At 40.1% G+C, this 14,014-nt stretch overlaps 3 protein-coding genes across 8 annotated transcripts in view; 1 reads left to right on the top strand and 2 right to left on the bottom strand.

Moving 5' to 3' along the window:
• LOC116851055 (calcium/calmodulin-dependent 3',5'-cyclic nucleotide phosphodiesterase 1-like) overlaps positions 1-14,014 on the top strand; it is a 92,093-nt gene that overhangs the window by 21,324 nt on the left and 56,755 nt on the right. The gene's annotated exons all lie outside the window — the stretch shown is intronic.
• Positions 144-7,610, bottom strand: LOC116851056 (maltase 1-like). Its single transcript, XM_032830079.1, has 8 exons — positions 7,427-7,610; positions 4,286-4,473; positions 3,899-4,165; positions 3,133-3,375; positions 2,795-2,980; positions 2,013-2,268; positions 820-1,162; positions 144-418 (listed from the first exon to the last, which is right to left on the bottom strand). The coding sequence occupies exons 1-8, from the start codon at positions 7,581-7,583 to the stop codon at positions 346-348; spliced, it is 1,713 nt and encodes a 570-aa protein (XP_032685970.1). The 5' UTR covers positions 7,584-7,610; the 3' UTR covers positions 144-345.
• The window catches only part of LOC116851057 (alpha-glucosidase-like), a 48,289-nt gene continuing 47,481 nt past the window's right edge, over positions 13,207-14,014 (bottom strand). For all 5 annotated transcript variants that reach the window (XM_032830086.1, XM_032830083.1, XM_032830084.1 and 2 more), the window contains 2 exons: positions 13,778-13,918; positions 13,207-13,634 (listed from right to left, as the gene is read on the bottom strand). In XM_032830086.1, the coding sequence (XP_032685977.1) occupies positions 13,562-13,634; positions 13,778-13,918 (214 nt within the window). In that variant the 3' untranslated portion in view covers positions 13,207-13,561. The remainder of the gene's footprint in view (positions 13,635-13,777; positions 13,919-14,014) is intronic.

Raw genomic sequence — 14,014 nt, 5'->3', positions numbered from 1 at the left:
CGCATTTCTGAATTGAGCGTTTGTTGCAGCGCGTGCTATGTAAAGACGCAATGCTAACACCATAACCCCTTGTTATCAACCTCTCGTTAATAATAATATAATGTATAATAAATTGGAGCGCGAGAGACAGCTTCCTCTCTCTCTCTCTCGTAATTAAAATACTGTATTCTCATCCGTGTACAACGTGCGATTACAGCGAGAGCGAGTCCTTCATTGATTATTTATTTTTGTCGCTCCGATCACATGTACAACACATTATATTGTCGGAAAAAACGCTGGCGGCGGGATCGTCCGAAGCTCAGTCACATACGCTGAAACCTCGCCGTTGCTTCGCTTAGAATTGGTTTACTTGCCATCAGAGAGGAAGAGCATCGAGGCTCTCGCCGGGAGATTAACTTTCTTCAGGTCGACAATTTGACTGAAAGACGCAGGAGAGTAGGAGATTAGATCTTTTCACGACTACGCCGTTGCGGTTTGTATGCGCCGGAATCGAATGAGCGTCGCCAAACAGGGACTCGTTTGTCGAGTTTCACTGAGACCTCTTTCGACATGTTCCGCCCGTTGACATTTGCGTCGCGAGTGCCGTACTATGCAGCAGCAAAATTTCATGAGCCATAGGTCCATTCTTTCCAGCTGCGCCGCTGCACTGGCGCAATCAGAGACAAATATATTTTGTCTCACTTTAACTTATTGCACCGACGCAACAGTGCAGCTGAAAAGAACGGACCACGTATGTCGATGTGTTCGGAATCACATCTAATCAGCGCGTATACCAATGATCCTAATTTATCAGTGAATCTTGAAATCCTCACAACTTACTTTTCCCGTATCTTGGAATCCACGCTCGCTACTTTAACCACACCGCCTTCGAATCCCGTGAGGACTCCCGTCAGATCACCTTCCCACTTGTTTTGAATTGAGAAATTTATCAGTAAAGTCGCGGCTTCCTTTTGCGTCTTCCGCAGGACGAGCAGAACGGTGCTGTTCAACACTTGGGTAGTCACTGATCCGGACTTGAGCGCGTCGGATGTTTCGCGCAACTTCGTCAGAGCACGATAAACCTTGTAGTGCGACTCATTGGCGCTCTTTTGAGCGTGCAAATTTACAGTGCGATAATTTTCGTGGATCGGCAGCCAGGTTTTATTCTTGGTGTTACTGAAACCTATCGCGAGTCAATGAGAGAAGCATTAGATAGGTCACGGAGTGATTCCACAGTTTTAAACATTTTATTCGGTTTAAGCAAGCAATAATTTAAGTGAAGAGAATTTTTACTTACGTAAATATACCAGTTGTACTCACCTAATAAATATTTGTTAATTTTTAAATTAAATTAAATTAAATTTTTAAGTTAAATTTTTCTCAGTATAGGTACTAAAAAAGCACATGAGCAACATATCCCTGGAGCCATATAGCCCCGGTCTTCCCTACTCTACGTACAATTCTTCCCGTGTAGAGAGCCAAGCACAGTTTTATAGCAAGAGCGAATCGCCACACTGTAAAAACTGATGTGTTAAATTTAACATTTTATGTGTCCTAAATCATCCATTCTCATTTATGTGTAAATTTAACACAAAACAAATATGGTAAAAAGTATAATATGTAAAAAATTAACACAAGAATTTAATACTTGAATATCGTCAGAAATCACAGTTTGTGTTAAGTTGACATATGTGTAATGTTAAATTAACTAAAATAAAACGTTACTTTAACATTTGAGAGAAGTATTAATCTATGGTTTTGATGAAATGAAAATGTTAAATTGACATAATTTATCTTTGACATATTAAATATGTCAATTTAACACAACCTGTGATTCCTAACGGTATTCAAGTGTTAAATTCTTGTATTATTTTTTTCCATATTATGCGTGTTACTTTTTAACACATTTGTTTTGCGTTAAATTTACATATAAGTGAGAGTGGATGATTTGGGACACATGAAATGTGTTAAATTTAACACATCAGTTTTCACAGTGCAATAATCGCGAATTTGCACGATTCGTTGTCGCGTACCTGCGTGAAGCCCCGAGTTCCACTGGAACGGCGTGCGAACGGGATCGCGAGATCGACTTCTGTATTTCTCTTTGCCCGCGTTGCAAGCCTGGGGATCCTGTGTATCCTCCCAGCTTATGTCGCTCTTGTCAACCATGCCAATTTCCTCACCGTAATACGTAACCGCCACGCCTGGCAACGTCATGGCCAACATCGTCATCTGATCGGGTCTTCCGGGATAACGCGTGGCGGTACGATTGCGATCGTGATTTCCCATCTGCGGATATTTTGATCAGCGCGTAAATATCTGCGCTTTAGCGCATTCGTCGCGCCTGAGTGTCCCAATTAACTCGCGATTGTATCGATTTTCCGCAATAGCAGTCGTTAAAAGCCGACAGCCGCGTTGTAACGCATTAACATTGATTACCACGTCGTTGAGCGAATCACCGGATTTTTGCGAAATGCCACTCGTACGATTATTAAAACGTGCGCGCGTGCGGAACTACATTCATGAATTATACTTAACGTTCACTTAGCGGTAAATCACACTCGGCGGTTGTTATTGTGAATTATTCGATGGTACAAAAATTTACGGGAATGCCTGTATAAACTCAAACACTGAAGTTTCATTCGTGGCATTGCGCATTGATATAGCTCTCTTTCCGGAACCGTTCTGCACTATCAAAAAGAGATTCAACAATGCGCTCGCTCCGGCTGGACAGTCGCCAAGTTTGCAAGTTTGATATCTATCATTGCGTATTTTATCGTAAAGATTGAGTCACGTTAAAATAACGTTCCCTTACCACCCAGTTAGCTACGCCATCCTTGGGTTTCGCCTTCATCCACTCGTCTATTATATTTTTAAATTCCGCGGCATTGGAGTTGGCGTTAACGTTCATGATAAAGTTAAAATTGAAGGGGATGTGGGAACCGTAATTGTAATATTTGATGGTATTTTCCAACGAGGTGTACGCCTCGGTCATCATCACCTTGTGCAAAAATAGAATAAACACGTTATTAATCTGTCAAAAGCAACGCGATATCGAGGAACAATATGAGTTAATACTAATTATATATTGAGTTAATTTTGATATTCCAAAAATTAGAGAGAGAGAGAGAGAGAGAGAGAGCATAATCGCACCTTCTCATCCGTATTAGTTCGATTAGCGTAATCGTCCAAGATCTTCCTCCAACTTCGCACCAATTCGTAGGTTTGCGGTTGATCCTTCGTTAGCGTATGATTCAGATAACCGTAATCGTCCTTCGTGACATCCGGTGCTTTGCTCTCGGGCTCGTCCGACGTGTAATTCGTCTCGAATAGATGAGGCACCGCATCCACGCGGAATCCGTCCACGCCTTTTCGCAACCAGTACTCGATAACTTCCTATATGACGTAAAAGCGAATCGTACGTAATAATATTCTCAAAGCTGCACGTCCACGCGCACCCACGCATTGCAGAGAAGAAACATTTTTCTCAGCTCCTATCGAGAAGAAGATAATACTCTCTACAAATGTCTTGGAATGGAATCTCGTATTCAAGACGAGTGAGAGATGGCAGTACTTTTCATTCGAAGCGACAGTGGAAATATTACCGCTCGAAATTACAAGACTTGAATATTTTATTCAAGCTCAGAATGAATTCTAACTCCGTACAAGCGAATGTTCCAATCGTTTGAATATGTTTCTCTGACGGGGGAGTGCATCGGATTAACTCCTCAATCTCGAGCGACAATATTCACTCGACGATTAAGAGCGGAACATTCGCTCTGTATGAGTGGAAGAAGTCACTCGAGTTCGAGTGACTCGACGATCACTCTACTTTCCGAGTGAAATTTCGCGTCAAGAAATCTGGAGAACGGATAGATGCCGAGATATAAGCGTGTTCCTCCGTAAAATGCAATCATACCTGCATTTCCTCTTGCACATTGGGATTGCTGTAATTCAAATCCGGTTGTCTGCGCTCGAACTGATGAAAGTACCATTGCTTCCGGGTCTCGTTGAATGTCCAGGCCGGGCCGCTGAACACGCTCAGCCAATTGTTCGGTGGATCCTTGTTGTTATTTCTCCCATCGGCCCATACGTAGTAATCAGCGTACTTGCCGACACGATGCACGCTCTGGTTGAACCAATAATGCTCATCGGAAGTGTGATTAGGCACAAGGTCGAGAATAACCTGGAAATCGCGCGCGAACATTGATTAAATATCAACGGGGGATGAGGTGACATTGCCGGTGGAAAACGCGCGGCTGACAAGTGAAGTCTTTTTGAACGGACGCGTCTTATTCTCGACTACCTTCAGCCCGAGCTTCTTCGCGCGTGCCACGAGATCCTTGAAGTCTTCTATTGTACCGAATATTCCGTCGATGTCTTTGAAATCTGAGATATCGTATCCAAAGTCGACCATGGGACTTCGATTAATGGGCGACAGCCATATCGCCCCTACTCCAGATTCCACGAAATGCTCGAGTTTGCTTGTAACGCCTGTCGTAATGAAAATTAAGGCATGAATCGATTTGCGATAATTGCCAATATTTAACAAAGTAATGCGTCGAAATATAGGATCATTGAATAGTGCAAATACGTGTTGTCAACACATTTGATCGAAGGAACGAGACGTTTCGTCTTTAAGTCAACTGAAGCGAATATGAACGGAAAAAGAATAGAATGCGAGATGTCTGAAGTAGATAACACAATTGCTGCACGTCGCGCCGCGTTAACAAGTGCATGCATTTTGCGATAAGAATGTCAAGACTTAAAAAAAGTAGAAGCTTGCGAATGCAATCGCAACCATCGTATCATATCTTACTTTATGTGTTGCGTTCTCATGATTTCGCTCATTTTTCGTATGATTGGCTTGACTAAGCTACCTTGCAGCTGAGAAATTCGCGCAAGCTCAATCTTAATGACGGATTTTCCGTCCAATTTGCAACATACAGGGGACTTAATGATTTGGAACAACTTTTCCGAATGACTCTTGCTGCGACTCTAATATTTAAACACGTTAGTTTTATACACTGAAAGAAAAGAAATATTTGAAAATTTACTTCTGACATAAAGTTTGTTCACAGAAATGGATTTTATTTCATTGAAATAAATTTAATATCTTACAAATAAATCTTCAAATATTTCTAAGCAACTCTTGATATTAATATTTAATATTTAAACGATTTTAAGCGATTTTAATATTTAAACGCGTTAATCTCATACACTGAGAAAAAAGAATTGCTGGAAAATTGTGGGATATAAAGTTTGTATACAAAAATTAATTTTATTTTACAGAAACGAATTTTATGTCTCACAAATAAATTTACAAATACTTTTCCAAGCAACTGTTATATATACAGTGGCGAACATATACTTACATATAGTTAGCAAAATTAGATTTTATGCGTTGTGTATTTATATATGAAATAGTTAAACAAAAATCCATTATGTTTTTTACAAGTTTATAGCATATATTATGAAATAGCAAAACAGTGTTTATCAATTTACTATAATTAAGAAGTTTCTTGTGTTTGTTTACTCAAGTGTGAAATTTGCTGCGGACACGTACTTACGTACATATAAGAACACGAATATTTTAACAAGTTTCTTTGGCTTATTACTATAATATGTTAATATTTGGTAGCTAGATCTTTGTTCCTAAGAACTGCGGCACATCTTCGTGGCATAGATTCAATAAGCCGATTGCACCGATTAACAGATATGGAATTCCAAGCTTCTTCTATCGTAGCGTACAGTTCCTCAATATTTTTCGGCTTCCTCTGTTTTACTTATTTGTCCACATCGATCCATAACATTTCTATTGGATTCAGATCCGGAGATTGTGCTGGCCATTTCATTACGTTGATGTTACGGTCATTTAAAAATGTTTTGACGACGTGTGCGGTATGTTTTGGGTCATTATCTGCTTGATAGATCCATTCTTCCGGCATATATTCTTCAGCAAATGGAAGCAGTACATTTTCCACAATATTCAAGTACGTAAATCTGTCCATGATTCCTTTTATTCGGTGAATAGGATCTGTACTATTAATAGTCATAGAACCCCATACGAGTACTGACCCATCACCCCCTTTTACAGTTGGTTTTATACAATTCTTGCGATATTCTTCACCCATGCGACGTCTTACATATACTTTGTCATCAGATCCAAATCGATTAAACTTAGATTTATCAGTAAAAATAACTCTAGACCATTGTTGTTGCGTCCAGTTTAAGTGTTCGTTTGCAAAAGCGATTCTAGCTCGGCGATTCTTTTCTGATATGAATGGTTTCTTTCTAGCAACGCGTTCATGTAATTAAAATTCATTTAATCTACGTCGGACAGTTCTAACACTTATATTTTTATCAAGATCTGATGATATTTCAGTGTGAACATCAACTGCAGTTTTAAATCTGTCTAATTCAGATAATCGATGAATCTTACGGTCAGTTCTTATGTCGGTTTTTCGTGATCTCGCTTTACGAGGAACGTTATCTGTCGTTCCATGATGTTTAATATGTTGCATAGCTTGATAATAAGTCATAACAGATATCCCAAGCTCTATAGAAATCTTCCGATAAGACTTCCCATTTTTGCGAAGCTGCTGAATTTGCCGACGTTGTTCTGGCGTTATATTCTTTCGTTTGCTCATCACAGTACTGTTACAATACGTCTCTCTACGTACATTACTCGGTAGATACTGATAAGTATTGTGTACATTGCAAAAATCTTGACCTATCTGTGTATTACCACAGTGTACGTAAGTACGTGTCCGCATCAAATTTGACTTGAATAAACTTGAGTAAACAAACACAAGAAACTTCTTAGTTATAGTAAATTGATAAACACTGTTTCGCTATTCCATAATATATGCTATAAACTTGTAAAAAACGTAATGGATTTTTGTTTAACTATTTCATGTATAAGTACACAATGAATAAAATCTAATTTTACTTACTGTACGTAAGTATATGTCCGTTACTGTAGTACGATTTTAATATTTAAAAGTTAGTCTCATACACTGAGAGAAAAGAGATACTTGAAAATTTACTTGTGGGATTTGCAAAGTTTGTTTACAGAGAAATGGATTTTATTTCATAGATACGAATTTTATATCTCACAAATAATTCAAGTAATTTTTCCGAGTGCAGGCACTCCTCCTCGATTGCATGGCGCATAAAGAGCGCAACACTGTCGCGGACAAAGTCTGAATACGATGCCGTGAAATCGTTGTCGCGCGACAATCGAGGCTACGTCCCCGTTACGAAATCATCCCGTCTTCCCGAACGGTGCGCAATTACGGCGAGTAGGCTCGTCACAGCGTCATCTTCGTCGATGCTTATCGTCAGAGTCATTATACAGTGGAAGGCGAGACGCAATCATAAGAGAGGAAAAAGAAGAAAGAGACACGTCCAACGTGGAGTCTTGACGCGCCTCGCTTTCCCTTACCTTTGAGATCACCCACGCCGTCATCGTTGGCGTCCATAAAACTGCGAGGGTAAACTTGATAGAAAACCGTATGGCTCCACCATCCCTGGTTGAGAATCTCTCCCGAGGTCAGGGCGATCGTCAGCAGCAGGCTGAGGACGACGACGCGGACGAGCATCTTCGCGATTGTATCGCGCGCGTTCCCGTCGTCGCTGTTTATATGTCGACGACGCGGCAGAAGGAAGAAGACGCTCGGGGAGGACGAGCGTCTTATCGAGCGTGCTAAAAAAATCTCGCATGCTCGTGACAACGCGTCAGAGGATCGTTCATAGGAGAGCGCGGTGGTGTCGGGCTCGGGGGGTGAAACAGTTACGTGGATGACAGCCCGTTGTTTCCAGCGGATGAGATCCCGCAAATGCGTGACTTTCCCGAAGGCGGGCGGGTAAAACGCGAGCTGGGCGGTAATAGTAATCATCCGGACCCGGATTTTCGTCGCTTCTGACAATCCACTCGCGAAAAGAGCACACGAGTGTAAAAGAAAGAAGAAAAAAGTTCTTGAACGTTCGCTTCAAGAAATAAAAAACACTCTTGCAATCGTAGCGGAAATGATAAAAAATTTTTATTATTTATAAAAATATTTAATTATAAAAATTTTTTATCCGATAAAAAAATTAACAAACGGATATTTTTGATCAAATTCCGATGAATTTTTATATTCGATCAGGATATCTGATTAAATTTAATCGAATATTTCCGATCATAATAGCATTTTATCAAATAAACCGATCAAAAATTATGAACCGATATTTTTCTGGATGTTTCCTGGTCGGATACAAAAATTAATCGGTATCTTGATCAGAAATATCCGTTTGTTAATTTCTTGTCGGATAATTTCTCTCAGTGTAGCAATTACAAAAGACAGCGATAAAATTTAACTGCAGCATTTAGAATTCTGCCTGGCCGAATATTTCTCTTAGCGCTCGGGAAAGCACGTTTTTGAACTTGATACGTTAACACGATACGACTCGATAATGATGTCCACCTTATTAACTCTCTCTTTTTCCAATATATATTTCAGGCCTTGTGTTCGCGGCTCAGCGATATTGCGAATAAAATTTTCATTTAGTGCGCGATAGCAGCGCGTCAACCTTATTATACTTGGCTACACGCGGAGGGATCGATTCTTTCTTATCACATTTTTCTTACAAGAAAATTTAATTACGGATTGAATCACCAGATTCGTTTATCGAAAATTAATGGATGCCGCCCTTTAATTAAGGCAGGAGCGATTTTTCCTGGAAGAAAAGCTCGAGCCGAGGCGTGTAATTATTGACCTACCTGATGACGCTCTAATTGCGCGGACGAAATGCATCGCGAGAGTATGAAGTGCGCTCCTGGAAATATTCCTCCGCGCACGTCATTCGAGAATTTCCCGTTCGTGGCATTGCGCACGCGTGTATGTTTACTTTTCGTGCTTGTAAAAAGATTAGTGACGCATAAGTGGTCGTGGGCAGATATCCATCGCGATATCTAGATTTTCAGAAGCTGGGACGTACATTTCCACAGATTACAGCTGCGAGCGGCAAGATTACTTTCGTAATTTGGCGCGTGAAATAGTCACACGAGAGAAATAATTTATTCGTACGCTGAAAAGATTATTTCTGTTTTTGGAACTAAAATATTTCGTATGTACGGCTCGCTTGTTTCCACTCGTGTCAAGTACATATATTATTCAGAAAGCAAAACCCGAGTCGAAATTCTGACCCTATGTTAATCCTTGAATTCTACAACGCTGTAAGGACGGAGCTAGCAAAGTAGGTTTAATTCTAATGATACAACTTACTCCTACTCTGGTAATGTTGACTTTAATGAAATTTCCTTTTGCACTTTCTTTAGCGTCAAAATAAGTGTTGAATGAAATTATAGGCTTCAGAATATCAAAATAGATGTTGAATGAATTAGTGAAGCTGAAAGTAAGGTCAGAATTTCAATTCGTATTCGGGTAAGTTAAACAGAATCAAGAGAGATTGATGTAGGTTAAAGTATCAAAGTAGGTGTTGAATAAAATAGGCTCAAAAGTAGAATTACAATTTCGACTCAGGAAACACAGACAGCGATCATTAAATATTTTTGTTACGGCCCCCGAATATTTAGTTAATCCCATTTCAACTAAATTTCGATTCGGTGTGCTAAATTCGACAAGAAAATCCTCTTTCGTTTCGACAAGAAAATCCTCTTTTTAATGTAAGCTCTATGAATATTTCGAAGAGAAGCAAATTCTAATTAGACGAGGAAAGTTCCTCGCATGATACCGTGTAAAGTGATACAAAGTAACTCGTATAAAATGAGAGAGCTTCTGGAAAATAATTATTGAAAATAGTTGAACCGTCGCTCGACAAGTGTCGTCTCATCGTTGCGCGAGCGCGCACGAGTGACATCCGCACTTATTGATTAAAATGATGTCGCGAGGATGTAACGCGACTACATTCTGCAACAGGTTCCAGAGAGATACGCGATTAACGAAAGCGTGCGACGAGAAGAAGCATTACCGTAGAATCTCGTGTTTACCGTTTGCAAATGTACAGTGAAAAGGTGTTTACGTAGCTCACCATCATTTTTCATGTAATCCTGCATTGAAAAGAAAAACGTATTTCGCTCTGAAATGCGTTCCATTCGATGTTTCGCGAGTGTGAAAATAATATTCGTTGACTGAAATGCTTAAAACCGCGATATTTCGGGCAAAATTATGCCGCAGGAGGGGAACGGTATAGAGTATTTTTCGTTTTGTTCACCGTGAAAATCATAAATCACGTCGCGTTTACAAATAATTGCGTCATAAGCTTTATAGGAAATATTATCAACGGCTGATCATCCATTTCGTAATACTGCACGTAGATAACACGATATATGAACTTTTTCGTTTTTTTTCTTTTTATTCTAGGAAACGACGTTTTTACAGAAGGCTAGATAAACGAGCAGAGGTAGATAAGGGGAAAACAGTAGCATAGGTATGATAAGGCTCTTCACTCAAAACAGTTGTTTGGTCCAGATAGAATGTCTCAGTTAAAAGTTATTTGCTGTTCTCTTATATCCGCTAGAAAATTGTCTGTGATACGTAGAATTTGCAGCAGCAGCATTCTAGCAATATCTGCAAACAAATTTATGTGGATATGAGAATAAGACATTCGTTTGTTTCTGATCTTTCTTGTCTACCATAATTTTTTAAAGAAGTATAACTGGATGGGCACTACAGAGAGAAACTCTGTAGTGCCTCACTAAATTTTACATCTGTAAAATTTGCAATGTCGTGATTGAATTTATGTGGATGTGAGAACAAGAGATTCGTTTGTTTCTGGTCTTGTCTACCACAGACAATTTTTAAAAGAAGTGTAATTGGATGGGCACTATAAAGAGAAATCCTGTAGCGCCTCATTAAATTTTACATCTATAAAATTTGCAATGTCGTAATTGAATTTATTGATCCATTTGAGCCTTTACTTTTCATGTAACGAAGAAACGAAGAAAGTTATACTGAGTCGTTAATACACGAGATAATTGCATTCTTACATTACATGTAAGGACAAAAAAGAAAGAAATTATCCAATAAAAAATTAATGAATTGATCAATGAATATTTTCGATCAATTTTTATATCCAATTAGGATATCCGATTAAATTTTATCGGATACTTCTGATTATAATAACATTTCAGATAAACCGGTCAAAAAATTATTATATTTCTCATTGTATGTTTCCTGATTGGATAGAAAAATTTATCGGAATTTATTTAGTTTGATCGGAAATATTCGTTTGTTAATTTTTTATATGATAATTTCTCTTAGTGTATTATCAAAATCACGATATTAATATGGCGTTTATCACACAAATATCGATTGCATTGGCAGCATTTATACAATTCGTTAAAATAAATTTTTATCGGGAAAAGATGGTTTGTAGATCGTTGTCGTAAATTTCGCCTTCCATTCAGAACGGCAGAACTTTCCATATTCTTTCTTTCCGCGGTTAAATTTTGATTTTTCATTGAATAATTGCGACCGTTGTAATCCGTTTCTACTCGAGAGACCCCGAAGTTTCTGTCTACCTGGAGCAGAAGACAAAGAAAGTTCGAGGCAGGGCACGCGAAATTCGTGAATACTCGCCAGAGTGCTGCTCGTTGTTGATCGCTTTGTTGGAACGGAAGCAGACAGGAAGTATGTACATGTATATACAACTGGCTTTCTCACATTTAACACAATTGCTGGGAACGGGCACGTCGTCAATAAATGATGTAAAGGGACGCTTAACAAAAGCGGCATCGTCATTTCTGTTATCAAAATTTATGGAAATACTCTGCGTGCGCACACTCTTGCGGACACGCACGTATACACACAACTATTATAACTCAATCAACAACGTCGAAGCACAATGTCACACGTTCTATTGTTCGTATAACGAGGGTGAGAGACCAAGAGAGCGGCGGACGGTAACGATGAGCGTAATGCACGCGAGAATGCTTCGTTATTAATGAATGCGCCGAATTCCGAATATCGCGGGACAATTCGAGGGGAAGATCCAAGGCTATTCGTCGCCGGTCATCCACGCAATTCGGATACGTGGATATCCGCAGACTGAAGTTCGGATTCCCAAATGCGTCATGCGACGAGTGCTCTTCAAGCTAGTTTCTATTTGCGACGATTACCGTTGGATACCGCGAGTCTACGTTTCGGTTGGCGCAGGTCGGGTTTACAAAGCGCACGCGGATGCAGATCAGTCACGGTCGCAGCGAGTGTCACGTATGTAACAGCTGAAATTCTCGGGTTCAAGCTGGAGATGCTCGTACTACATCCGATTCTACAGATTGGATTGATTCGCGCGTATGTGACTCGGATGAGGTACGTTTACTTAGAAATCTCGAGCGCCAAGTTTGCTCAAGTAATAGTGTAAGAACGCAATTGACCCGTGTGTCAACGGCCGAGTATAATTTACGTAACTCTCATCGTGACATCAAGAGTAAAGACTCAGGTGGGCCGATAAATTCAATTACGACGAGGATCTACGAGCCATCTTCTTCCGACAAAAATTTATTTTAACAAATTGTATAAATACTGTATATAATCGATATTTATGTGATAATGATTTATGCGATATCACATTGATATCGTGATTTTGCTTAATAATGTAAGGATGCAATTGACTCATGTGTCAACGAGCATAATTTACGTAACTTTCATCGTGACATCAAGAGTAAAGACTCAAGTGGGCCGATAAATTCAATTACGACGAGGATCTGTAAGGATCTACAAACCATCCATTCCCAATGGATTTTATCGAATTTATTTTAATGAATTTTATAAATATTGCCAATATAGCCGAAATTTGTTTGACAAATACCACATTAATATCGCGGTTTTGTGTAGCAAGGGTTCTATCAATTATTTAGTGCCGCGACGTCGCGATCGATCGTCGCTTTCAAACGACGGGGTTGAAAAGCGGCAGATCTTATTGCGAGAAATTTATGGAATCTTCTCCGGTGATATGATGGCCAGATCCGCGGGACGTTATATCGCGCTAAGAGCCCGTATTGTGTGAACGGGCATAGCTAATATAATTCAGCTGTCGGATATCGGTGAATGTGGAAGGAAGTGGAACGGGGAGATTAAATTCTCGATTTACGCCCTTTAGAGTACTCAGCGTAGGAAGGATCAACCTTGATCGATATTATAGTCTGGGAGTGATTTTCGCGCCGGCAATGCGTCGAGTGCGTTTACGGGAGCTCGGGGACGAAACAAAGTAAGCTCGACGTGAGAGTGCGAAATTGCCTTTTAATGATGTAACATAATCTGTTAGTGGCTATAATGTATCATTTAATCTAAGCCTCGTTTAGATTAGATCTCCACTTAGATTAGATTCGCTCCGATCTGCTAGAGTAGCGCGAAGAGACTCAACTAGCAGACTGCGGGTCCGGTTATAACCGGATACGCGCACTCGCTGGAAATTAATAAATAAAATGACTGCAGCATAACGCGCAGATACAAAAGCGGTAAGGCAAAATCCCGGAACGGCTCGCCGCTCTTCGTCTTGAGGGAACTATGGGAATTACGTGGTGAACATGATGCCTCATTCGGATACTCGTTTCCGTAGATTGCCGCCCGTAGCTTTACTCCTCGCTGGCGTATATCACGGCCGCTGATGCAGGGATCTGCGAAGCGCGAACGTCGTCCACGGGGTTCCTAAACATTTCATGAGAACGGCCAAGTATGAAATCACACGTGCCTCTCCGACAAACACACACATACACGCGTACACATACACATGCGCACATGTCGCATGCAGTAGCGTGAGTGTGCATGCGCGCAAGGAGACGTGAACTTACCCAATGAGGGAATGAGCATTCGTAGTGGCATAATAAACTTTCAATCGCTTGGATGAGTCGACGAGCGCCGATAAGTCAACATTTTGCTCCTGATCCGCGAAGTTTATGACTACATAAATCGACCTCTCTCCGGCCACTTCCCTGTAATAAGAAATACGTACTTTGTTCTTATCCGGGTCGAGATTTTCATTCTACTTTTGACCTCGACATCGCGCTTAACGCCTATTTTAATACATT

Source organism: Odontomachus brunneus, unplaced genomic scaffold (genome assembly GCF_010583005.1).
Source record: "Odontomachus brunneus isolate Ranch 3 - 2012 unplaced genomic scaffold, Obru_v1 Obru_scaffold_165, whole genome shotgun sequence".
Classification (NCBI taxonomy): domain Eukaryota; kingdom Metazoa; phylum Arthropoda; class Insecta; order Hymenoptera; family Formicidae; genus Odontomachus; species Odontomachus brunneus.
This window is presented reverse-complemented; position numbering and strand designations above follow the sequence as displayed.

Excerpts from the sequence above, each read along its gene's own strand:
- LOC116851056 (XM_032830079.1), bottom strand. The coding sequence starts at position 7,583 with ATGCTCGTCCGCGTCGTCGTCCTCAGCCTGCTGCTGACGATCGCCCTG. Across the intron at positions 2,269-2,794 it reads ATGGCGTAGCTAACTGGGTG|ATGGGAAATCACGATCGCAA; the intron begins GTAAGGGAACGT and ends AAATATCCGCAG. Across the intron at positions 1,163-2,012 it reads GAACTCGGGGCTTCACGCAG|GTTTCAGTAACACCAAGAAT; the intron begins GTACGCGACAAC and ends GACTCGCGATAG.